The 27,848-nt window shown below is 41.8% G+C and overlaps 1 protein-coding gene across 1 annotated transcript; it reads right to left on the minus strand.

Annotated features, from left to right (window-relative positions):
- Window positions 1-2: 2 nt before the first annotated feature.
- LOC139389418 (leucine-rich repeat-containing protein 75B-like) lies at window positions 3-25,872 on the minus strand. The gene is made up of 4 exons (XM_071136162.1): window positions 25,277-25,872; window positions 9,712-9,840; window positions 7,248-7,363; window positions 3-2,465 (listed from the first exon to the last, which is right to left on the minus strand). The coding sequence occupies exons 1-4, from the start codon at window positions 25,556-25,558 to the stop codon at window positions 1,886-1,888; spliced, it is 1,107 nt and encodes a 368-aa protein (XP_070992263.1). The 5' UTR covers window positions 25,559-25,872; the 3' UTR covers window positions 3-1,885.
- Window positions 25,873-27,848: the final 1,976 nt, after the last annotated feature.

Below are 27,848 nucleotides of genomic sequence, written 5' to 3' on the forward strand. Positions count from 1 at the left end.
AGCTTAGATTCACCGTTTTTATTGGCAGTGAAATTTCATTCAAGATATGGCAGGAGATATACATACAACGACCCAGTTGACAAATAGTATAACAATGACACACAACGCTAACATATATACCACGTGAGAAAAATATTTTCCTGTCATAGTTCTCTCCCAGGACAACACCTTTGATCTTGTATTTTTTTAAACACACACATACATACCTTACACACAAAGCACTTTCCTGTGCTACATTTCAGTGAACATGACAGTACTGGTAAGTCATTACTTTATTAATACCTTCATCTTGTGGGTCCTCTAATTGTTCCAGCAGAGTAGGTTAGTGTGCTCCTTTTCACAATTAGAATAATTACAGTAATTGCATGGTTCGACAAAGGACACAACATCAAAGCAATAATACAAACCGTTACGACAGTAATCAGACAATACACAACAGCAAACACACATTAAACACCCTCACAGATGATACAACTATATTACTTTGTTATTCAATTATTGTTATTCAATACATTGACTTCCTTAATATCAGTTTGCTGAATGACCCTTATGTATACTATGGTTTCAGTGTGGTTAAGCTTCTCAAATATTATTGCGAGAAATGATTAGATGACTTGGAATAAACAGTTTAACGCATCAATGAGTTTGAAATGGACCTGAAGTCAATACATTTCTTACAATTCTTTAAGTGCAATGCAGCACAGAGCGCAGCTGCAGTTGGTAAACCCAACTTGACTAGCATGTGTTATTTTAAAGACCACCTCTATTCAGCACTACACCATACCCACCATGCTGATTATCAGCCCTGGCAATATAGCCTACAATGGAAATGTAACAGTCATGTTCCTCCCTTAAAACAAACAAACAAGCACATATAAATGTTAATAATGACATATTGGTATAAAGGGTGGTCAGTATGTGTTTACATGTTGGGTACCCTTACTACAAAGAGATGAATGGGTTCACTCTTGGGGGTTGGCTGTACTGTCATTGATCCCACATGTATCCTGAAATGTAGTGGCTATGGTAATGAAATTGCTAAATGGAGCCGTGAATATCGGGGTTTTGGACACTGCAAACAATCAGTGAAAAACATCTGTCTATCGTTGTGTCCTACCTGTTGTCTTATAAGATGCCTTTGTTCATCTGCGGTGCACTAAAATAGCCTGTGGAAATAGAACAGAGACATGTTTTGTGTCATCATTTACATCTACGTAGGTATTCACAAGTGGACATTTCGAAAGGGGGGGAAAAAGCAAAAAGTCTTGACTTAGCAGTTTTGCTGGCGTCACGTGACTGGTCGTCGGCTGTATAGTCTGTTGAACTTGTTTCACAGCCTTTGTTGAGAGATTAACAGAGAACACACAATGTGGAGCTAGGCCCTGCCTGCCAGGGATAGTCTCGGTGACAGTCCTGGTAGAGAACCCGGTTGGGACCTGCTGCTTCCAAACCAACAGCAGCTCATTAGACCACCAGCGTTATGCCGCTCCTCCGTCAAGCCGTCTGATCTGAAGTCCTTGGGATTTGCTCAACAGCTGCAACTTTAAGAGAGCGAGAGAGAGAGCACCTTTTCCTAAATTCGTTCAGCCCCCCTCCAATGAAACCACACCTCGTTCCCAGGAGCACCATCCGCCAACACAGTAAGTCACTAACATAATCGTCAGTTACTGCGGTGGTCTTGTGTGGGTTAACTCATAGATGGTGAGAGATTATTTGGTGGCTGTGTTGGGACAAGGGTCTCTGAATGTGTGGCGCTGAACATCCCTCGTGCCACAATGGGTGACTGGGCTCATGGTGTGAGGGGCAACAGGGGAAAGGTAGGAACTGGGAGCTGTGGGAAGGCCTTTCAAATACAGCAGGGCCGAGCCAGGGGGAGGTCACCGCATCACCTCTCACAGTAGTGTAGGGTGAAGTCCTTCGAAACCTTTCCACCCCCAATACCCCAAGGCTCCAGCTCATCTTCATCTTCCTCTTCTTCCTCTGCCTCCTCCTCGTAGTGGCTGGGCTCCTCGATGGAGGTTTCCATGTGGTAGCAGTAGGGCTGACCCTCTGTGTACTCGTAGATGGTGGGCAGGCTGCTCTTCAGGCTGCAGCGGCGTCGTAGGGCCACTAACAGAGGCTGGGGCATGGTGAAAATGTCCAAGTTGTTGCTCAAGTCGATCCAAACCAAGCTGGAGAACTTCTTGGGGTCCTTTAGGATCTCAGTCAGGTCTTTGACTATGGCCAGGGTCAGCCGGTTGCCATTGAGGGCCAGGGTGTTGAGTTTGGGCAGAGACCCCAGGTGGGGTAGCAGGATACGGAGGTTCTCGTCCAGGAGCTCTGTGAAACTGATGTCTACAGCCACCACTGCATCCCCACTGTTCTGGAGGTAGAAGGCCACGTGGCGTACGTCTCGACTGGAGAGAGGGATACCAGACAAGTCGACTCTGTCAGTAGATACCTTTCTCTGCAGGGTTGTCTTGAGACTGTAAAGGGATAACAACAATATATTGAAAACATGTTGAGACATTCTTGGATATGAAAGTACACTAGCTCAGTTAAGATATCTCAGAACTTAAGGAACAGGAATGAGGGATATAGAGGGGCTGAGTGCGGAAATGTTGGTCTCAATTGTATCATCTATATGTGTGACCTGGGAACATGGCCTTCGTGCCATATTGTGTTTCCTGTGTTGTATAAAGGAAGGGGGTTGGGCACGCTTGGAGTGGAAGGCTGATATAGAGTCTCCAGCATGAGGATTTAGCAGTGTACACTGTGAAGGGCCAAAACATACGAAACACCCAACTTCCTCATTCAGAGAGTGAAAAGCATTGCGTTCCTTATTACCAATAGCCAAAAACATTTATCATCTGATTATATGACTCAAAACATTACAGAGCTCATTTATAAAAGAGAACTTGGCCTCAACATGACTCAAAATAAAGGTTAAATAAAAAAATTTATTGGCTTAGTTCAAAAGTCAAACCATGAAATTGCAATCCTGTTTCAATGATTGAAACGAGATGAAACAAAACATGTCTAGACAGACAAAAATGGCATACATTTGAATCAACTAAAGTTGCTGGCATAGAAAATGTATTTGATTGCATAAGTTGTGTTGCTTCAGTGGATTTAACTACTTTTCTGTAAATGGCAGTTGTGGGTTCCATTTGATATGAGGCTTTGACAAAATGTATTATCATGGCTGGATATCTGTCTCAGTGTATAGCCTCACAGCATGAGAGTATCAGAGGCAAATCCTCCTGCCTTTTGAAAGATGACATTTGTGTGATGTTGGAGTCCATGGCTGGATTTATATTAAAGGTATTGCACTTTGATGTTGCTTTAACGCTGACTTCCAGGAGTTGGCATATCATATCAGTGACTCATTCTGAGCAATGACAAAGTGAGACAAGGGCAACAACCACTGATCAACTGCACTGTTCTGCTTCATAAATACACATTACATTTGTATATCATCTGCATACCACCCTATAACAACTTTTCCACATGGCAAATATGCCATACTGTTTGAGGACTTCAGTGCTTAACCAATCCCCATTCTCCAGCCTGTTTGGTAATAATATGTTCCACTAGAGCTGACAGAAGAGCCCTGAGTCTCTGATGTAGTATGGATTTGAATTACAGCGTCCCCCAGACATTCATCCTTTCTGTCCTCTGAGTAATGCTTCTGGACCTGACAGGAATAGAAATCAGCCGTAGAAATGTCATTTCCAAAGGCTCACCTCACATGTAAGTGTTACAGCAGTGCTGTGACACAATGGTGAAAATATGACTCTCTAATGTGAGTTTAATAAGTCCTGTCTCTGGAGCCTGCTCTCCCCCTCCCCTCCACCCCTCATTCATTTTGTTCCCTTTACAGATGTAGGATCTTAATTTGATCACTCTTTTGTTGCTGAGAATTTTCCTGCACGGCAGGAAATGCAAACTTGTAGTGTATTCAAGGTTTAAAAAGGCTTCTAAAGTTAGTAATTTCCACTTTAAAATGTCAGACTTGACATTAGCCCCTACAAAAAATGTCCATTAATTATAATCCACATAATAATTCACATTTGCTGTTGCTGCAGGATTATTGGCTCAAATTAAGATCCTAGATCTGTATATTAATCCTCTCACTGCTTTTAATTTGGCCAAAATCTCATCTTCTCAGGAGCACATAAAAAAGTAGAATGGCTGAATGTGTGAATGGGGTTATGCCTGCCCATTCCCTGCTCCTCAGACACATAATTACTGTGCTCTGGAAGCAAGGAAAGAAACATCTCAGCTCCCTGAATAAAGAGCCTATATATATCTCTCTCTCTCTTTTTTAAGCATGAACAGTAAACATTACACTCACAAAAGTTCCAAAATAATAAAGACATTTCAAATGTCGTATGTCTATATGCAGTGTTGTAACGATCTGCAAATAGTTCAAATACAAAAGGGAAAATAAATAAACATACATTTGGGTTGTATTTACAATGGTGTTTGTTTTTCACTGGTTGCCCTTTTCTTGTGGCAACAGGTCACAAATCTTGTTGCTGTGATGGCACACTGGGGTATTTCACCCAACAGATATGGGACTTTATCAAAACTGGTTTTGTTTTTTAATTCTGTGGGTCTGTGTACCCTGAGGGAAATATGTGTCTCTAATATGGTCATATATTGGGCCGGAGGTTAGGAAGTGCAGCTCCGTTTCCATCTCATTTTGTTGGGCAGTGAGCACATAGCCTGTCTTCTCCTGAAAGCCAGGTCTGCCTATGGCGACCTCTCTCAATAGTAAGGCTATGCTCACTGAGTCTGTACATAGTCAAAACCTTCCTTAAGTTTGGGTCAGTCACAGGGGTCAGGTGTTCTGCCACTGTCTACTCTCTGTTTAGGGCCAAATAGCCTTCTAGTTTGCGCTGTTTTTTTGTTAATTCTTTCCAATGTGTCAAGTAATTATATTTTTGTTTTCTCATGATTTGGTTGTGTCTACTCTCTCTCTCTTGCTCTCTCAATGTCACCCTCTCTCTCGACACTCTTAGAAAAAAGAAGAACCCTTTTTAGTTCCAGGTAGGGTTCTAACTGGAACCAAAAAGGGTTCTTCAAAGGGTTCTCCTATGGGGAAGCCGAAGAACGCTTTTAGGTTCTAGAGAGCACCTTTTTTTCTAAGAGTGTAGAAACAGGATCTTAATTGAGCCCTGCACTCCTTTACGGCCCTTTCAATGAATTTATATTGTGGTCATTAAATCCAGAGGAATTTATGTTGTGGTCATTAAATCCAGAGGAATTTCTTACAAGGGTCTGAGGGTCACTGTAAATTAGAAGGCTCATTGTGTCCCAATCTGGGTCTGACATTTCCAGGAATCTGAAATCATTGAAACTAGGCTACTTGAGCGTTTATAAATGTAATTGGAACAAATATAAGTGGATACCAAGATTCAGTCATAAATTATGCAGAATGAACACAAAAATATTGTTTTTAATTACCTAGGCAGGGTAAACTGCTAAATATATTGACTGTCAAAATGAAGAGCCCCTACAGAGGCAGATGGCCATGAAAAAGTAATACTGCTAAGCACTATAGTTGAGAATCATTTCTTCAAGGAGTCCATTTTCTCCCCATATATCCCCTGAGCTACTGCACAGCGCATATCATTTTGTTTTTGCAAAGTCCTTCATGCTTAAAGCATTGCTCTTTAAACAATAAACGTCATTCATCTTTCCCTTCACAACCACAGTAAATCCCAGAGCAGAGGGACAGGAGCAGAATGTCAAGTCGAGTCAGACTGAATAGCCAGGTTACCGCCCCTTATTTCCCCCTCCTCACCCCAGGTGTCTGCTGCACTCCTGCTGGCTGGCTGCAGGTGTGACATTTCAACTTGTGACAGACAGACAGAGAGGAAGTGGCCATGCCAGGTTACCAACTGTCATCATCCTTAGCTGACTCCTGTGTGTACAGGTTCCCTGTGGATTGAGCTGCCGAGCGGCGCAGCAGTCTAAGGCACTGCATCTCAGTGCTAGAGGTGTCACTACTGACACCCTGGTTCGATTCCAGGCTGTATCACAACCGGGCGTGATTTGGAGTCCCATAGGGCGGTGCACAATTGGCCCAGTGTCGTCCGAGTTTGGCCGGGGTAGGCCGTCATTGTAAATAAGAATTTGTTCTTAACTGACTTGCCTAGTTAAATAAAGGTTCAATAAGAAAATACAAATGATGATGGTCCTGAGATACTGTATTCTCATTAATCTCATATACAGTAGTATACAAATAAAGAGTATGTCTAAACCTATGAAGAGGAATTTGCAAATTAGCCGGGTGAGAATAAATAAATAAAAAATAGAATATGCCATGAAATATCTATAGCAGCAAATGTATTGTAGTGAAACTGCATAGTCTGTGGTTATTATGCATTAGTTTAGCAGTGTGGTATAATCGTGCGCATTGCATAGCATTAGATTTGTGACGGTTAAATGAGCTCCACTGATAATATCTGAGTTCAAGAATATTTGCCCAGAACCAGAAATCCTTTATTTTATGTTTTGCTCCAACTCAATTAACTCTGAATACAGGAACCCTTTACAAAGTGCCATTAAGTGTTGAATACGAATGAGTGTAGTTTCCTTAGAGCTGAACCTAAAAGCGATGGGAGGTGATGACTAATGCTTGTCCTGCTGCCTGCCTCAGACTGTGTCAGATAACCACTTCATCTACAAGTTCAATATGGGAACATGCATAATCATATCCTGCTTATTTTTCATTAACATAATTACTAAAGACTCAGAAACAGAATAACCTGTCAATTCATTTGCAAGCGATTTCCATTTTCATGATTTGCACATCAATGATTACAAAACTGGCTGGTACAAATAATGTGTTTTCATCTAAGGAGCCAATGTATCTTATTTCTATACAACCCCTCTATTTCATCCCAACCAAACTGGCCACATTTGTAGGCAGGCTACTGTCTGTATGGAGAGTGGCCTGTTCTGAGTCAAAGAGGACTGATGCCATTGCACAAACCATTGCTGTGGTGACAGCAGCACCACACAGAGGAATGATTGACACTTCTGGTTGCCTCTGTGGTCCTGACCTGCCTGGCCAGCCCAGAGGCTGCTGTGTCCCAGCCCTATTGAATGTCAGACAAACCCACTCAAAACCCACTTAGTGTGCTTGTCATAAGTCTGGCTGTGGCATTGGCACCATTTTAGATGGCGGTGTTAGCATTTGGGCAGTTTAGAGAGTTTTATGTGTGAAAGACTGATGGCTAGATGGAGGAGCTTACCAGGCCTGGGACTTCCGCCTGGACATGCTCTGTCTGAGCCACTTAGAATGAGGTGTCAGGTGATAGATCAGCTGTCTGCAGATCTTATCTGATGACTTGATGGTGTCAGCATCTTTCTGGGGGAAGAAAAGCTCAAAGATAAAAAGTGAAGTGTAACAACAAAATAATACCAGATGCCCTCTTTTTTGCTTAGTTCTAAATATGGTTGTTACTTTTTGAGACCACGTATAAGAAAAATACAGCACATTATATAACAGCTCAACTTTTGAGGTACATTGTCAATTTAATCAGAGCTGGTGTGCAACAGTGTGGAAAACAGGAGTCATGGTGAGGAAATAAAGAGGCCAGATAAAATACAAAATCTAGTGAACACTTTTTCTTGTTATTTCTATTAGTTGTCTGTTTATTGAGTTTTTTTTTTTTTACAGACACATTAATCAACTTTATGTAAAGTCTGTAACTTTTGGCATCCACATCCCATTTCAACTCAATGTGTAACTGTCGCAAAATTGAAAAATGATCATGTAATTGTTTTATCAATCTTTCTATGCAAACAACATCCAGCTCCTCTGTATGTGTCACACCCTGATCGGTTTCACTTGTTTTTGTATCTACCCCCCTCCAGGTATTGCCCATCTTCCCCATTATCCCCTGTGTATTTATACCTGTTTTCTCTGTTTGTCTGTTGCCAGTTCGTTTTGTTCGTAAAACCTTCCAGCGTTTGTTTCCATGCTCTTGCCTGTTTATTGCTCCTGTTTTCTAGTCCTTCCCGGTTTTGACTGTTCTGCCTGCCCTGACCCTGAGACTGCATGCTGTTCTGGACCCTTTACACCCTTTCTGGATTATTGACCCCTGCCTGTCTTGACCTGTCGTTTGCCTGCCCCTGTGGTTGTAATAAACTCTTGTTACGTCTGCATCTGGGTCTTACCTAAACGTGATAGTATGGTAATAATACACTGGTTGTCACGTTCGTTGTATGGAGGAGACCAAGGCGCAGCGTGGTAAGTGTACATACTTCTTTTATTAAAGAAAGAACACTAAACAAAAGTGCCACTATATAAACGAGTGCTGACAGGCAACTACACATAGACAAGAACCCACAAAACCAAAAGGGAAAATGGCAACCTAAATAGGATCCCCAATCAGAGACAACGATAAACAGCTGCCTCTGAATGGGAACCAATTCAGGCCACCATAGACATACAATTACCTAGACTTACAAAACCCCTAGATATACAAACACCCTAGACAAGACAAAACAAGCATACCCACCCTCGTCACACCCCGACCTAACCAAAATAATAGCGAAAACAGAGATAACTAAGGTCAGGGCGTGACACTGGTGAGAAGAAGGCAGTGGGAAGGCAGGCCTCTAAATGGCAGATACTCCAAAAAAGAAGATGAGTAGGCGGCCAGTACGTTGTAATAAACTTTTGTGAACTATTAACAGAAAATATTTACAAAAGAATACATATAGGAATTGTTAATAGTTCACTAAAGTTTATTGCAATGTACTGGCCGCCTATTCGTCTTCTTTCCTGGAAATAATACACTGACATTATTATAGCATTAGGGTTGCAAAGGGAGGGTATATTACTGGAAACTTCCAAAGTATACCAGTAAACTACCAGAATTTCGGTAACTTTCAAAATTTATTTGGAATTTTATAAAATTACATTAGTGGGTACTTCAGATTATCACAGGTGTCTGTAATTATCTCTGAACCCTCTATGTGGTCTTATCACAAATACAATTATTTAAATAAAACAATTATATAATGACAAAGCTCTAAAACATTATCCTAAATATAAACCACCAACTTAGTGAATACCATTGGTGTTTAATATGAGGGTTTCAGCATGAATCCTTCATATATTTTTTCTCCACACTTTTATTTTGCAATGTCAATATGTACTTGTTTATCAATGATTTGGCATCAAACTGGTGGCAGTTTTGAAAAAGTCAACAACAAAACATTATGCCATTGTTGATTAGATGCTTTTGTCACTAATTTACTATTTTTGTATAAACGCATGAGTGTAAGTCGCTTTTGGATAAAAGCGTCTGCTAAATGGCATATATTATTATAATATATTTTCTCTTGAACCATATGGTCTATCTACTAGAAACTCATGGACAATATGGAGGCAGATATAAAAATGAATACTATATATGAGTTATCCAAGGATAAATTACAAGTTTCCATAGATTGCCATATATTTTCTGGTAATTAGTTAAATTTGGTAAATTACCGGCAGCTTTGCAACCCTATATAGCACCAATCATTATAAAGCCAAACCATTTGCATGGCAAATGTGGAAGTCTTTCCTCATTAGTGATTGTATTGGAACAGCATATCATTCTATTCATGATGATACTTGTTCTGTCGACATCTTGATTTCTGGAAGTTTGATTCCAAGCTAAGCAGACATACACCTTGAGATAAGGGTTTTGGAGATCTTACCTTCTTGGGACACTGCATCTCGCGAGCCAGGCTTAGCAGCAGCTCATGGGAGATGGGATCCACCAGGTTGAGAAAAGCAGCGTTCTTATATAAGATGTCATTTAGGGATGTTCCTTCCAAGCCCAGATCCTGCCAAATCAGACAAGAAGAGGCAGTATTACTCAAAGTGCCATTAAGGCCACATTTTTTACTCTTTGTATTTTATGAAAACAATGAATTGTGTACAAAGAGCAGCATTATCACAGACACATCTGACTGATGATATATTATGAAATGATGATGAAATCGACAAATCTGTTTGAAGTGCAGGACTAGCTGGATATATACGGTATAAAGAGGATGTTGAGAAGTTCCAGCAATAATAATGTAATGCTACTGTAGATGAGACACAGACAGAAAACTGTATTTAAAAAAAATCTCTATTAATTTAAGGGGTGAAGGCTTTCATCTGAAAAGAGCTATTCCTGAATACTGTAATGTGCTTAATGTGCCTTGCACCAGGCAGAAGCATTACTTTTAGGATATTCACCTACACCTCTGTGATTTAAAGTTTCAGAGAGCTTTAGCATGCCACAGCATTGCACAGTCTGCATCTCTTAACTTTAGTACTATGGTGTCCTTCTGATGAATCCTGCAGGATATGAGAGTTCAATAAACATGATATGATGGATGAGCATTTGGTTCCTCTTTTGATGTTTAATGCAGCATTTTGTTTAGGTCTGCCATTGCACAATATGTTCTAAACATTAGACTAAAAACAACTAATCTATGAATGGCGCAGACACATTTGTGAGGGCAGACAGACACAAAAGAGTTGCTACAGTACATGACGGGTTGAGAGAATGTTTTTAAGGTGAGAATGATGTCTGTAACAAACTACAGATCAGAGCCAACTGAAATAAATTATTTGCGTACACCTTTTAAGCCGCAAATGAAGAAGTAGGTAAGAAGAGAAAATAGGGAACTGAAAATGAAAGATTTTCACAGGCTGCATAGAATAGCTGTTCCTGAGTCCTCTACAAAGGCCTAATTAGGCTGTGTATGTGAGGGGTAGAGATTGGATGCGCACATAGAGAGAGCTGAGAAATGAAAGACATGGAGGATGGGAACACACACACACACACACACACACACACACAGAGAGACACACAACAAAAAGTATTGATTGCAATGGACAGTTTGGGTGGGAGGCTAGCAGCCACCCATTACTGATTTCCCTTTTAACAAGGGCACCAGTTAACACAAACAAGACAACACATGGGTGGGAAGTTCCTTCTCTTTTTTTCAAGAGCGAAGGTCTAAAAATACTTCCTTTCTTTCCTTTGTTTGTGGCCCACATCTGATCATCTCAGAGGCAGGCATTGAAACAGGATCAATACGGATGTAACCGCACCACACCTGAAGCAACGAGGAGTCCTTTTTAATGAGATATTGTGAAGAATAGACTTTGCTACCTTATTGCAGACGCAACATTATGAACTCAGTTGCCTATACAGGTACATTTTCATTCTTCAGTTGTTACAGTAACTCTAACCTAACCATAGCATGTCTACTAACTATACAGTGGGTGACGGATCACCTCTTTTAATTGAGTTGCAAACCAAAATATAATTGAGGCACGTGCCGATTTGCAATAGCCTGAATGCTGATAACGTGAGTCTTATTCAATTAAAACAGAGCTAATTTAAAAGAGGGTCCCCTGTGATGTGGCTGTCATGCAGCTTTGGCACTCTGGGTTATCTCCTTGCCTTGATTAAAGAGATTCTACAATCTCCTCTGTCAAGTCTTCAGCGTAATTAACTACAGATTGGACAACCTCTGAAAGAGAGAGGAGCTTACGATTGAGCTAACAAACAGGACTATCAGATGTACTGTTATAGCGCATTAATAGTCATGTTATCATACTGCTGGTATTCTTATAGAAATGACTCATTTTTCAGCTGATAACATGCTTTGAAATCTGATCCGTCCCTAGAAACATGATGCATAGATAGTGAATACATAGAGCCAAATCCAAACTTGACAGAATGGATGATACTTGGGAATTTTCAAGACATCTTGCATTCCTGTGTCTTAGCGTGATACTAACCATGACTAAGCATGATGTGTATCAATCAGTGAACTACTTGTAGTTCAACTAGTAATTTAACTACATTTTGCAGCAGCTTGGTGGTACTGGAACTAACTTTAAATCAAATCAAAGTTTATTTGTCACGTGCGCCGAATACAACAGGTGTAGACTTTACAGTGAAATGCTTACTTACAGGCTCTAACCATTAGTGCAAAAAAAGGTATTAGGTGAACAATAGGTAAGTAAAGAAATAAAACAACAGTAAAAAGAGGCTATATACAGTAGCGAGGCTATAAAAGTAGCGAGGCTACATACAGACACCGGTTAGTCAGGCTGATTGAGGTAGTATGTACATGTAAATATGGTTAAAGTGACTATGCATACATGATGAAAAGAGAGTAGCAGTAGCATAAAAGAGAGGTTGGCAGGTGGTGGGTGGGGACACAATGTAGATAGCCCGGTTAGCCAATGTGCGGGAGCACTGGTTGGTTGGCCCAGTTGATGTAGTATGTACATGAATGTATAGTTAAAGTGACTATGCATATATGATAATTAGAGTGCATTAGTAGCGTATAAAGAGGGGTTGGAGGGGGCACACAATGCAAATAGTCCAGGTAGCCATTGTGTTTGGACCATTCTAGTTGGTTGTTGATGTGGACACCAAGGAATTTGAAGCTCTCGACCTGCTCCACTAGAGCCCCGTCGATGTGAATGGGGGTGTGCTTGGTACTCCTTTTCTTATAGTTCACAATCATCTCCTTAGTCACGTTGAGGAATAGGTTGTTATTCTGGCACCACCCGGCCAGGTCTCTGACCTCCTCCCTATAGGCTGTCTCATCTTTGTCGTTGATCAGGCCTACACTGTTGTGTCGTCTGCAAACTTAATGATGGTGTTGGAGTCGTGCCTGGCCATGCAGTCGTGGGTGAACAGGGAGTACAGGAGGGGACTGAGCACGCACCCCTGAGCACGCACCCCTTTGTGTTCTTTTGCAAAGGGACTATGGTGGTATGCTTGAAACATGTTGGTATTACAGACTCAATTAGGGACATGTTGAAAATGTCAGTGAATACACCTGCCAGTTGGTCAGCACATGCCCGGAGCACAAGTCTTGGTAATCCGTCTGGCCTTGCAGCCTTGTGTATGTTAACCTGTTCAAAGGTCTTACTCACGTCGGCTACGGAGAGCGTGATCACACAGTCATCCGGAACAGCTGATGCTCTCATGCATGCCTCAGTGTTACTTGCCTCGAAGCAAGCATAGAAGTGATTTAGCTCGTCTGGTAGGCTTGTGTCACTGGGCAACTCACGGCTGTGCTTCCCTTTGTAGTCTGTAATAGCTTGCAAGCCCTGCCACATAAGATGAGCGTCGGAGACGGTGTAGTATGATTCAATCTTAGCCCTGTATTGACGCTTTGCCTGTTTGATGGTTCGTCGCAGGGCATAGCAGGATTTCTTGTAAGCTTCCGGGTTAGAGTCCTGCACCACATCTCTACCCTTTAGCTCAGTGAGATTGTTGCCTGTAATCCATGGCTTCTGGTTGGGGTATGTACGTACAGTCACGGTTGGGACGACGTCCTCAATGCACTTATTGATAATGCCAGTGAGTGATGGGGTGTACTCCTCAATGCCATCGGAAGAATCCCGGAACATGTTCCAGTCTGTGATAGTCACTGGTGCTTCCTGCTTTAATTTTAGCTTGTAAACAGGAATCAAGAGGATAGAGTTGTGGTCGGATTTACCAAATGGAGGGCGAGGGAGAGCTTTGTACACGTCTCTGTGTGTGGAGTACAGGTGATCTAGATTTTTTTGCCCTCTGGTTGCACATTTAACATGTTGATAGTAATTTGGTAGAACTGATTTAAGTTTCCCTGCATTAAAGTCTCTGGACACTAGGAGCGCCGCCTCTGGGTAAGTGGTTTCCTGTTTGCTTATTTCCTAATACAGATGACTGAGTGTGGTCTTAGCGCCAGCATCTGACTGTGGTGGTAAATAATGTAGTTAGCTTCTTGATATGCCACACCGGTGGATGGATTATTTCGGCAATTGAGAAATGCTCACTAACAGGGATGTAAACCAATTTAAGCCCCAAATTTTTGAGAAAATAACTTTCTGTGCATGTGGAATATTTATCTTTTTTTTCAGCTCATGAAACATGGGGAAACACTTTACATGTTTTGTTTATATTTTTGTTCAGTATTGACATTTTTGCACATTGATTGAAACTGAAATACAGAAATATTTAATTTACACTTACAAGTATTCGCACACCTAGGACTGTGGCGCTCATGAAATATTTCAGCCTGAGATTGTCAAGCAAATAAAATTCAAATACAATTTTATTGGTCACATACACATGCAGATGATGTTAATGCGAGTGTAGCGAAATGCTTGTGCTTCTAGTTCCGACCATGCAGTAATATCTAACAAGTAATCTAACAATTTTACAAAAACTACCTTTTACACACAAGTGTAAAGGAATGAATAAGAATATGTACATACAAATATATATATGAGCAATGGCCGAACAGCATAGGCAAGATGCAGTAGATGGTATAGAGCACAATATATACATATGAGATGAGTAATGTAGGGTACGTAAACATTATATAAAGTGGCATTGTTTAAAGTGACTGGTGATTCATTTATTACATATAATTTTTAATTATTAAAGTGGCTAGAGATTTGAGTCAGTATGTTGGCAGCAGCCACTCAATGTTTGTGATGGCTGTTTAACAGTCTAATGGCCTTGAGATAGAAGCTGTTTTTCAGTCTCTTGGTCCCAGCTGTGATGCACCTGTACTGACATCGCCTTCTTGGATGATAGCGGGGAGAACAGCCAGTGGCTTGGGTGGTTGTTGTCCTTGATGATCTTTTTGGCCTTCCTGTGACATCGGGTGGTGTAGGTGTCCTGGAGGGCAGGTAGTTTGCCCCCGGTGATGCGTTGTGCAGACCTCACTTCCCTCTGGAGAGCCTTACGGTTGTGGGTGGAGCAGTTGCCCTGGCGGTGATACAGCCCGACAGGATGATTGTGCACCTGTAAAAGTTTGTGAGTGTTTTTGGTGACAAGCCACATTTCATCAGCCTCCTGAGGTTGAAGAGTTGCGCCTTCTTCACCACGATGTCTGTGTGGGTGGACCATTTCAGTTTGTCCTTGATGTGTACGCCAATGAACTTAAAACTTTCCACCTTCTCCACTACTGTCCCGTCGATGTGGATAGGGGGGTGCTCCCTCTGCTGTTTCCTGAAGTCCACGATCATCTCCTTTGTTTTGTGGACGATGAGTGTGAGGTTATTTTCCTGAGACCACACTCCAAGGGCTCTCACCTCCTCCGTGAAGGCCGTCTCGTCGTTGTTGGTAATCAAGCCTACTACTGTAGTGTCATCTGCAAACTTGATGATTGAGTTGGGGGCATGCATGGCCACGCAGTCATGGGTGAACAGGGAGTACAGGAGAGGGCTGAGAATGCACGCTTGTGGGGCCCCAGTGTTGAGGATCAGCGGGGTGGAGATGTTGTTTCCAACCCTCACCACCCGTCAGAAAGTCCAGGACCCAGTTGCACAGGGCGGGGTCGAGACCCAGGTTCTCGAGCTTGATGACAAGTTTGGAGGGTATTATGGTGTTAAATGCTGAGCTGTAGTCGATGAACAGCATTCTTACATAGGTATTCCTCTTGTCCAAATGGGTTAGGGCAGTGTGCAGTGTGATTACGAGTGCGTTGTTTGTGGACCTATTGGGGCGATAAGCAAATTGGAGTGGGTCTAGGGTGTCAGGCAGGGTGGAGGTGATTTGATCCTTGACTAGTCTCTCAAAGCATTTCATGATGACGGAAGTGAGTGCTATGGGGCGATAGTCATTTAGCTCAGTTACTTTAGCTTTCTTGGGAACAGGAACAATGGTGGCCATCTTGAAGCATGTGGGAACAGCAGACTGGGATAGGGATTGATTGAATATGTCCGTAAACACACCAGACAAGCTGGTCTGAGCATGCTCTGAGGACGCGGCTAGGGATGCCACCTGGGCCGGCACAGCCCTGCGAGGGTTAACACGTTTAAATGTTTTACTCACGTTGGCTGCGGTGAAGGAGATCCCTCAGGTTTTGGTAGCGGGCCGTGTCAGTGGCACTGTATTGTCCTCAAAGTGAGCAAAGAAGTGGTTTAGTTTGTCCGGGAGCCAGACATCCGGGTCCGCGACGGTGCTGGTTTTCTTTTTGTAGTTTGTGATTGACTGTAGACCCTGCCACATACCTCTCGTGTCTGAGCCGTTGAATTGCGACTCTACTTTGTCTCTATACTGACGCTTAGCTTGTTTGATTGCCTTGCGGAGGGAATAGCTACACTGACTGTATTCAGTCATGTTCCGGTCGCCTTGCCCTGATTAAAAGTGGTTTGCGGTTTCAGTTTTGCGCGAATGCTGCCATCAATCCAGGGTTTCTGGTTGGGGAAGGTTTTAATTGTCACCATGGGTACAACATCACCGATGCACTTGCTAATAAACTCGCTCACCGAATCAGCGTATACATCAATGTTGTTGTTCGATGCTTTCCGGAACATATCCCAGTCCACGTGATCGAAGCAATCTTGAAGCGTGGGATCAGATTGGTTGGACCAGCGTTGAACAGACCTGAGCACGGGCATTTCCTGTTTTAGTTTCTGTTTATAGGCTGGGAGCAACAAAATGGAGTCATGGTCAGATTTGCCAAAAGGAGGGCGAGGGAGGGCTTTGTATGCGTCGCGGAAGTTAGAGTAACAATGATCCAGAATTTTTCCAGCCCGTGTCGCGCATTCGATATGCTGATAAAATTTAGGGAGCCTTGTTTTCTGATTAGCCTGGTTAAAATCCCAGCTACAATAAATGCAGCCTCAGGATATGTGGTTTCCAGTTTAAAAAGAGTCCAATGAAGTTCTTTCAGGGCCATCGAGGTGTCTGCTTGGGGGTTGTACACGACTGTGATTATAATCGAAGAGAATTCTCTTGGTAGATTGATTGTAAGGAATTCTAGGTCAGGTAAACAAAAGGACTTGAGTTCCTGTACGTTGTTACGATCCCACCACGACTCGTTAATCATAAGGCATACACCCCCGCCCTTCTTCTTACCAGAGAGATGCTTGTTTCTGTCGTCCTAAGAACACGAAGCGAGGCGGCCATCTCTGTCTGCGCCAGTCACGGTAATTGACCATTAATTAACATAAACACATTTAGCATCTCCTGGTTTCCAGACCTTTGGAACATCCACATTTAAAAAGTCTAATAAATCCATGTAATATAGCCTACACCATCACAATAAATTAATTATTTATTTTAGACAGGTCTAAAGAAGCATGACATGAAGAAAATGTAGTCTATTTTAGAAGAACAGAAAAGCTTAGTTGTTTTGTCCTTATGTTAGGCCCTGATCTGCCTATGCCATATGGCTGTGTGCTACACTAGTTCATTTAGCAGACAAGATTTGCTTAAAACTACATGACAGTATTCTATATTATTTTATAGTATGAAGAATACAATTGAACATAGCTCAATAAAATAAAAAATGATATTTTCTCTTTTCACAATTTGAGAGAGTGCACACATGCTATTCTGTGTTGAGCGGTTAACAAAGTAACAGGTACGTATGCTTAATTTAGTTATTTATGTAACTTTAGTTGTGATAAAAATGTTGGGCGTTATGTTTTGATATTTAATACATTCTAAGGCTACATAATGCAACTCTAATGATGATTTGAAAAAAGTTGCAGTAAAGACATGAGCTCTGCTTTGTTTTTTGCATAGGCCGTACACACTTCATCAGTCTCTCATTCACAGTTTGACAAGCACTTGGTAATGCCTCTAATTTCCCGGCTGCATCCCCTTTGTGTGCCTTTTGCAGCCAGTGGCCATTGTGCCTTTGGGCTGAATGTAATAATTATAATTCCCTTTTCCCGGCTCAGTTCTGAAGCAACTCTCACTCACATGTCTCTCTGTCATGTGATCGGGTATTTCTCACAGGCTACAAGTGAAGAAAGACATATCTGGGACGCAATTGTGCGCGTCCTTATCCAATTCCGAGGCGCATATTGAAGATACTGTCAACATTTACATTTCGTCAGCCAACAAGATGAGTAGGCAACAGCAAATGCACTAGCCTATATCAATCTACTAACCTCCATAGTACAAAAGTTGACCTATTACATTCGGTGCAAGAAATAAATATTCCAAACATATTCTTGGATAATTGAGGGATGCGATAGATCACAAATTAATACAACCACTAGCATGAAAAGAAAACAGTTTTAAGCAATGAGCCTGACCCAACAGATGAGAACGTTTAGCTTAAAATGTTGCTAAACTATTAGGCTATTTCTTCACTTTAAAACACGGCAGCGCATATGTTCCATTAGCAGGAAAACACCATTAACAAAAGTGACCACAAATGCGATTACACATGTAATGCTTTTATTATAAAGGTGCATTTTTTTATGGTGAAAATGAACTTCCCCAAACTTGAAACTCTGCGCTGCCAGTTAGGCTCTACATCCATTGTAAAGTGGATTAATGTGCTTAATGTTTTTTTTTATTTAAAATTTCACCCCCCTTTTCATAGTATCCAATTATTCGTTACTATCTTGTCTCATCGCTACAACTCCCGTACGGGCTCGGGAGAGACGAAGGTCAAAAGTCACACAACCCAACCAAGCCGCACAGCTTCTTAACACAGCACGCATCCAACCCAGAAGCCAGCCACACCAATGTGGCAGAGGAAACACCATGCACCTGGCCGTTCTAATTGGCCTTGTGTTTTAGGTTATTATCCTGCTGAAAGGAGAATTCATCTCCCAGTGTCTGGTGGAAAGCAGACTGAACCAGGTTTTTCTCTAGGATTTTTCCTGTGCTTATAGCTTTACTCCGTTTCTTTGTATCCTAAAACACTTGCTAGTCCTTACCGATGATAAGAATACCCATAACATGATGCATCCACCACTATGCTTGAAAATATGGAGAGTGGTACTCAGTAATGTGTTGTATTGGATTTGCCCCACACAACACTTTGTATTCAAGACAAAAAGTTCATTTATTTGCCTTTTTTTGCAGTAATACTGTTATTTGTGGGACTGTTATTTGTGTATAAAAATAGAACTAACAGTAAATTCAGTAGGATAAATCGATCCGCTAATACAGGACGAGTAAAGCCCCAGTGCTTCTGAGATTCTTCAAAGTTGCCACCCTTTATGACAGCTCTGCACACTCTTGTCATTATCTCAACCAGATTCATGAGGTAGTCACCTGGAATGCATTTCAATTAAACGGTGTGCCTTCTTAAAAGTTCATTTGTGGAATTTCTTTCCTTCTTAATGCAGTTGAGTTGTGTTGTGACAAGGTAGGGGGGTATACAGAACATAGCCCTATCTTTCAAAGACCAAGACCATATTGGGGCAAGAACATCTCAAATAAGCAAAGAGAAACTACAGTCCATCATTACTTTAAGACAAGAAAGAAGGTCAATGAGGAACATTTAAAAAACGTTGAACGTTTCTTCAAGTGCAGTCACAAAACCATCAAGCGCTATGATGAAAGTGGCTCTCATGAGGACCGCCACAGGAAAGAAAGACCCAGAGTTACTGTACCTCTGCTGCAGAAGATAAGTTCACCAGCCTCAGAAATTGCAGCCCAAATAAATGCTTCACAGGGTTCAAGTAACAGTCACATCTCAACATCAATTGTTCAGAGGTGACTGTGCGAATCAGGCCTTCATGGTTGAAATGCTGCAAAGAAACCACTACTAAAGGACAACAATAATAAGAAGAGACTTGCTTGGGCCAAGAAACAAGAGCAATGGACATTACACCAGTGGAAATCTCTCCTTTGGTCTGATGAGTCCAAATTTGAGATTATTGGTTTGAAGAATCTTAAATATAAAATATAGTTTGATTTGATTAATACTTTTTTGGTTACTACATGATTCCATATGTGTTATTCATAGTTTTGATGTCTTCACTATTATTCTACAATGTAAAAAATAGTAAAAATAAAGAAAAACCCTTGAATGAGTAGGTGTGTCCAAACTTTTGACTGGTACTGAATATTTTTTAATTTAAATTTTTGTTTAATTAAAATTTTTCAGGGGGTGGTACAGCACCCTCAGCACCTTTACTTCCCGCTGCAAAGCTTTTATCCTGTTTTCCTCTGTACACAGACCACATGTACAGTTGAAGTCGGAAGTTTACATACACTTAGGTTGGATCCATTAAAATTGTTTTCTCAACCACTCCACAAATTTCTTGTTAACAAACTATAGTTTTGGCAAGTCGGTTAGGACATCGACTTTGTGCATTACACAAGTAATTTTTCCAACAATTGTTTACAGACAGATTATTTAGCTGAAATTCACTGAATCACAATTACAGTGGGTTAGAAGTTTACATAAACTAAGTTGACTGTGCCTTTAAACAGCTTGGTAATTCCAGTAAAATATGTCATGGCTTTAGAAGCTTCTGATAGTTTAATTGACATCATTTGAGTCAATTGGAGGTGTACCTGTGGATGTATTTCAAGGCCTACCTTCAACCTCAGTGCCTCATTACTCGTCTCATATGTATATACTGTTTCCTATACTATTCTACTGTATCTTAGTCTGTTCCGCTCTGACATCGATCAACCATATGTATATAGTCTTAATTCATTCCTACTTAGATTTGTGTGTATTGGGAATATGTTGTGTAATTTGTTAGATATTACTGCACTGTCGGAGCTAGAAGCACAAGCATTTCGCTACACCCGCAATAACATCTGCTAATCACGTGTATGTGACCAATAAAATCTGATTTGATGATCAGTTTTTGGTTCAACCCCCGCATGGGAGAGGGAGATAAGGTCGGCGCAGAATGCTCTTTGTGTAATTAAACATGAAGAGGTCCTCCTAACGATCCTTACGGAGGTGGAAGGCATTCTAGGCTCCAAGCCCCTTGGCTATGTTTCAGCAGATGTTGCAGACCCCGATCCAGTCACGCCCTATCTGCTCTTGATGGGGCGACATGATGCTTCACTCCCACATGCTGTATATGCAGACAAAGACCTTCTTGGACAACGCCGTTGGAAGCATAGTAAGGTCCTGGCTGACTACTTTGGACCCACTTCATGTGGAACTATTTCCCAAGTCTTCAGCAGAAGCAGAAGTGGTGGAAGGACACACCAGACTTGAAGGTTGGACAAGTGGCCATGATAGTGATGCCTCGTTGCCCATCATACGGAGAGTGAAGACGATTCCAGGTGCAGATGGAAGGATCCGGACTGTGGAGGTCAAGGTCAAGTAACGAACCTACCTGCGTCCTGTTGCCCGATTGGTGGAGCTTCCTGCCGTGTTAGACAATGCAGACCTACCTTTGTAGAAAGGAAGATGGAGGCTTTTACTCAATTCAAATTAGTTACACTAATTCTGGGGTGGTTGTATAAAAGCCTGTTAGATTTGAATTTAGAATCTCGCTAAATTTAATTAGATCTACATGGACATTTTATTGAACTTTCAGTTGGTTTTAGTGAATACCAGACTGTTTTTCCTTTGCAGGGATATTTGTGCATTTTCTACCAAATGTAAGTCAGAACAAATATTTATTTCACTTTTAGAATATTCCTTTCGCTATTGTTATATGTAAATACAAGTAATTAGTATGTAGAGAACAGGCTGGCGTCGATAGATGGCCACTCTGTTTCTAGTACCTAAGCAACTTTGCAGTATTTTGTATTTTTTTGTGTTATTTCTCACATTATTAGCATATTATTGTGTTATTACATACAGACGGAAATACCTTGTGGATATCAGAGTGGCAGTAATACGACTTTCCTGAATTAGATCCTTTGTTCGTACCACTCAAGGCGATTGAGGCTCCTAGAGGCTGCTTCAAGACACTGCAGGTGGAGAAGAGGTATTCGGAGTGGACTTTTAGTCAGACTCAGGAGGCGTGCACACCATCCACCGCTTCTGAGTATATTACTCACTAATGCTCAGTCCCTGGACAAAAACGCAGACAAGCTCAGGGCGGGGATCTCGTTCCAGAGAGACATCAGGGACTGTAACATACTCTGCTCCACGGAATCATGGCTCTCTCCAGATATATTGTCCCCGTCCATACAGCCAGCTGGGTTCTCAGTACATTGCGCAGATAGGAATAAAGAACTCTCCAGAAAGAAGAAAGGTGGAGGTGTACTGTATGTTTCATGATTAATTACTCATGATGCTATTGTGGTAACATACAGGAACTCAAATCCTATTGTGCACCTGACCTAGAATACCTCACAATCAAATGCCAACTGCATTATTATCTTCAGTCATCGTCACAGTCGTGCATATTCCACCTCAAGCCAATACCACGACGGCTCTCAAGGAATTACTGTGCACGAGACCTTGTGCAAACTGGAAACCGCATATCCTGAGGATTTGGAAAGACACACACACCCGTCTATATATGGTCCCACAGTTGACAGTGCATGTCTGAGCAAAAACCAAACCATAAGGTCAAAGAAATTGTCCGTAGAGTTCCGAGACAGGATTGTGTCGAGGCAAAGATCTGGGGAAGGGTACCAAAACATTTCTGCAGCATTGAAGGTCCCCAGGAACACAGAAGCCTCCACCATTCTTAAATGGAAGAAGTTTGGAACCACCAAGGCTCTTCCTAGAGCTGGCCGCCCGGCCAAACTGAGCAATTGGGGGAGAAGGGTCTTGGTCAGGGAGGTGACCAAGAACCCGATGGTCACTCTGGCAGAGCTCCAGAGTTCCTCTGTGGAGATGGGAGAACCTTCCAGAAGGACAACCATCTCTGCAGCACGCCACTACTCAGACCTTTATGGTAGAGTGGCCAGACGGAAGCCACTCCTCAGCAAAAGGCACATGACATCCCACTTGGAGTTTGCCAAAAGGCACATAAAGACTCTCAGACCATGAGAAACAAGATTATCTGGTCTGATAAAACCAAGATTGAACTCTTTGGCCTGAATGCCAAGCGTCACATCTGTAGGAAACCTGGCACCATCCCTATGGTGAAGCGTGGTGGTGGCAGCATCATGCTGTGGGGATGTTTTTCAGCGGCAGGGACTGGAAGAGTAGTCAAGATCAAGGGAAAGATGAACGGAGCAAAGTACAGAGTCCTGCTCCAGAGCGCTCAGCACTTTAGACTGGGGTGAAGGTTCACCTTCCAACAGGACAATGACCCTAAGCACACAGCCGAGACAACGCAGAATGTTCTTCGGGACAAGTCTCTGAATGTCCTTCAGTGGCCCAGCCAGAGCCAGGACTTCAACCTGATCAAACATCTCTGGAGAGAACTGAAAATAACTGTGCAGCGACGCTCCTCATCCAACCTGACAGAGCTTGAGAAGATCTGCAGAAAATAATGGGAGAAACTCCCCAAATACAGGTGTGCCAGCTTGTAACGTTATACCCAAGAGGACTCGAGGCTGTAATCACTGCCAAAGGTGCATCAACAAAGTACTGAGTAAAGGGTCTGAATACTTATGTAACTGTGATATTTCAGTTTATTATTTTTTATAAATTTTCTAAAATGTCTAAAAATCTGTTTTTTGTCATTAGGGAGTATTTCTTGTAGATTGATGAGGGGAAAAAAAATATTTAATATATTTTAGAATAAGGCTGTAACGTAACAAAATGTGGAAAAAATCAAGTGGTCTGAATACTTTCCGAATGCACTGTATATTCTCGGACTCCGACATTGCTCGTCTTAATATTTCTATATTTCTTAATTCCATTATTTTACTTTTAGATTTGTGTGTATTGTTGTGTATTGTTAGATATTACCACACTTTTGGAGCTAGGAACACAAGCATTTCGCTACACCTGCTAAATATGTGAATGCGACCAATATAATTTGATTTGATTTGGATGGGTAACTTTCTTCACCAGTTCTTTTACCATTTTGTACAATTATGTGATTACCCTACCAGTTGTTGTAACTGTAATGTTAATTCTCCTGAGAGGAATTATTGGGTTATTTTTCTCTTATTGTAAATTGTGTATAGGGATAGCTGATATTACTGTCATGTTGTTTATTGGATTTACATTGTAGTAATTTTCTCTTTCATGTATAACCTGTTTCGTCATTAAAACTCCTAGACTGGGCTTCTGTGTCTGTCGTCACTCGACCAGAGTGCAGTCGGGAATCTGTCAACTCCGAGTGGCCTATCCACACGTTAGAAAGTACCAGACTCCGGCCTCCCGGGTGGCGCAGTGGTTAAGGGCGCTGTACTGCAGCGCCAGCTGTGCCATCAGAGTCCTGGGTTCGCGCCCAGGCTCTGTCGTAACCGGCCGCGACCGGGAGGTCCGTGGGGCGACGCACAATTGGCCTAGCGTCGCCCGGGTTAGGGAGGGCTTGGTCGGTAGGGGTGTCCTTGTCTCATCGCGCACCAGCGACTCCTGTGGTGGGCTGGGCGCAGTGTACGCTAGCCAAGGTGGCCAGGTGCACGGTGTTTCCTCCGGCGCATTGGTGCGGCTGGCTTCCGGGTTGGATGTGCGCTGTGTTAAAGAAGCAGCGGCTTGGTTGGTTGTGTATCGGAGGACGCATGACTTTCAACCTTCGTCTCTCCCGAATTGCCATTTGTGCTTCGTTTCAACCCAACGCAAGAAATTGTAGTGGCAAATGAACCTTATTTTAAACCATTTATGGACAAAACACAGTCGACATGACATAGGTCACAATTAAATTGACCAAATCAAATGCAGGTTTTCCAACAAATGTCAATACTAAACACATTATATTATCATTACATCATTATGGGTGGAATGGCATAAGATAATGTAATGAAATAGGAACACTTTATTAATGAAAGAAATCAGCTTTAATTCTACAGAACGACACTTAGTAGTAGTCCCATGTTTAACACCACTGCTGTTGCACATATAATTCCCTATTTATGAGAATAAATAGCAGAATCACTCTATCCCACAAGCTGGTCCAGCATCCTGTTTCTGGTATTATTAGAAACTCTGAAAAGTGCATGCACTCAGACAAATCTGTGCAATATGTTATGTCTATCATATTGTGAATAGTAATTGTGATGTTGTTCAAGATTTATTTGAAATAGCAGCAGCACATGGAAATGACCAGATGCCAGGGATGACAGTGAGAGTAGTGGGCCTAATAGTTTAAAAACACCTCCTTCAAAAACAGGTCAATAGTAGAAGCACCTGTGGCCACTGTATGGGTGGGTAGTCTACTTCAAATGTAGGTTCAATAATGTTGAGGAGCTCCTGCATAAACGGACATTTTGGGACTTATCCACGACAGTCTAAATTACCCATGCTGCATATGATGCAAGGTTCATATATCTGTTCGAAAAATTCTAATCAAAATTGTTGGAGTGGGACAGACAATACACATGGCGACAAGCAGCGCAGTGATGACAGGCATTTGCCATAAAAGCAGATCGATGCACATTTGCGCGATGTAGGCCTACTGTGCGCAATTTTGATCGATTCATACGCAATAATTCCAATGTAGATAGTTTGTCCTTACCTTCCTCAATAGTTTAAGCACGTCGGTTGCCTGATCTATCCTGCGATCACGGAGCAGCTTTTGTATCTCTCGGATCCATGCCACTCGCCTCACGTAGGGACTATGATTTGACCGCCTCAGCATCCCCGGCAGTTTATCTGATTTCAGCATCATCGTAAACAGAAAGTCGCCGCCTTGAATTCTACCTCTGTCGCCTTCTCCTGTGCTGTTAAGAGGCTTGCAACGCCTTTTCGTAAAATTCTCATTGTCCAGACTACTCTGTCTACTTAATCTAGAACCCATATTTAAGTGTTTATATCGACAGTATTTTACAATTCCACAATGCAACCACAATACTGTCTAAACTCAGAAATATACCCCAGTTCAATAGCCCATATGTTATCTGTAGCCTATTGCCTATTATTGTTGTCAGAAGACAACATTCAATACTGACAGCAACACAGCACAATATTCCTGATGTACCTGTTACCGGATATTCAACGACTGTCTATTGCGCCCGTGACACATTTACGAGGACAGACGAATGCTCTGTTAATTTGATGATATCTCAGGGTCTACGTGTGCCAGTATGCTCGGTGGATGCTCGTGCCTTTACGCTGTTGTTTAGGTTTGTGCAGTGTTGCACGGCAGACACCAGGCTCGTGGCGCGCATAACCAATCACAGCCTTCGTGTGCCATTGCGCGCCCTACGAAGTTACGACACGCCCTTCTCACGACTTCAATTTAGGAAGGTGCATGGTATGGCCACTGAGTGCACACCAGTTGTGAATAAACTCTACCACCTTTATTTAGGCTACTGTGACATTGCACTGTACTTGCATTAAACCTTTTGCAGCATTCATATGGGTGGCATGGGGGTTGTTTGTTATAAAAATGATCAGTGAGACCAGTTTGGGTTGGGGCCACAGTGCTTTATTGTCTTACATTCATTCCCTAGTCACAGGGGCCATCGGGGTTCAGAACAGTATGCAGCAATAATAGACAATGGTAAGCACATAGAAATAGAATCCTACTATTTGGAACCCTATCTATGGGTGAGCTGCTGTTAAATCCACAAGGGAGCACATGCTGTGCATTTGAGCAATCTATGGAAGTAAGTTCATCATCAACTATAAGCTGTGTGATTTATACTACCAAAATGATTAGGATATCATTGTTTGATATTGAGATCACTTTTTGGGGGGGAATTGGAATTATGTCAAGTGTTCTGACATGGTTGGCAAGGATGAAACACTGTAATTCGTTGTGAAATAGGCTGTTGTGTGATTCAATTATAATCACTTCTGGACTCCGTCAAAGATCATATTATGCATCTAATAAAGGATTACAAGGAACTTTACAATTTTAAAATGCAATGTGAAAAATATTTTTGTCTCAAAAACGTTGGTTGTTCACTATTTGTTAACTGCTTGTTAACTCGGTACGGGGGTTTTAACCATCTGTTCTGTCTAGAATGACATGGCTACCCCAATTCCCGTCAAGTCCTATCCAACTACTTCATATGTCTCCAGTGTTTGTCTGGTAAAATATGGTATGTCTGGCCAAATCAACATTACTGAACACTGAACACGTCATTTGATTGAGGCAACATGCTGTTGTGTGTGCCAAAGCTAGTTCTGGCAATTTAGTGTGGTTATAAAAATGATTACACATGCTGATTAGGCTATGTTGATTACCGGTCAATTACAGAGACAGAACATGTGGTTAAGGCTGAAAGTAAGGAGCTTTTTATGCTGTAAATCAGTAGTGCTGCTGGACACCAAAGGACTAGGCTAAATGTTACTGAGTAACTCATTACAGTGTTCAGTAACTCATTACAGTGTATTTTTGTTCTCTTCTGAACAGCTTAGTTCTAAAGTGTAGGCCAAATATCAGATATCAGGGTTACATCTATTATGTAAGTGTTGCCAAATGTTTGTTAATATCGTAAATTGTTATTCTATAACACAATGTACTTTATGGTGAAGAGTACATTGATGTGGTTGCCATGTTTTCTGTGTAGCCCAAAGGCAATTCCTCAGAAATGGAATTACAATGAGACTCCGATATTTCACTTTAAAATATATTTCAAAGTTTAACCAATAGCAGAAACCGTCATTTGAGATGTTCAACTTTGAAATCAATGGATTTTGTTTGGTATACGTTGAGTTTACATACCATGACATAGACTGACCAGGTGAATCCAGGTGAAATCTATGATCCCTTATTGATGTCACTTGTTAAATCCACATCAATAAGTGTAGATGAAGGGGAGGAGACAGGTTAAAGAAGGATTTTCAGAATTGAGACAATTGAGACATGGATTGTGTATGTGTGCTATTCTGAGGGTGAATGGGGAAGACAACATATTAAAATGCCTTTGAATGGGGTATGGTAGTAGGTGCAGGGCACACCGGTTTGTGTCAAGAATTGCAACGCTGCTAGGTTTTTCACACTCAACAGTTTCCTGTGAGTATCAAGAACGGTTCACCACCCAAAGGACATCCAGGCAACTTGACACAACATGGGCCAGCATCCCTGTAGAATGCTTTCAAAACCTTGTAGAATCCATGCCCTGATGAATTGAGTCTGG

The sequence above is a fragment of the Oncorhynchus clarkii genome, chromosome 30, assembly GCF_045791955.1.
Source record: "Oncorhynchus clarkii lewisi isolate Uvic-CL-2024 chromosome 30, UVic_Ocla_1.0, whole genome shotgun sequence".
In the NCBI taxonomy this organism is placed as follows: domain Eukaryota; kingdom Metazoa; phylum Chordata; class Actinopteri; order Salmoniformes; family Salmonidae; genus Oncorhynchus; species Oncorhynchus clarkii.

Excerpts from the sequence above, each read along its gene's own strand:
- LOC139389418 (XM_071136162.1), bottom strand. The coding sequence starts at position 25,558 with ATGGGTTCTAGATTAAGTAGACAGAGTAGTCTGGACAATGAGAATTTT. Across the intron at positions 7,364-9,711 it reads AGATGCAGTGTCCCAAGAAG|AAAGATGCTGACACCATCAA; the intron begins GTAAGATCTCCA and ends TTCTTCCCCCAG. Across the intron at positions 2,466-7,247 it reads AGGCGGAAGTCCCAGGCCTG|TCTCAAGACAACCCTGCAGA; the intron begins GTAAGCTCCTCC and ends ATCCCTTTACAG.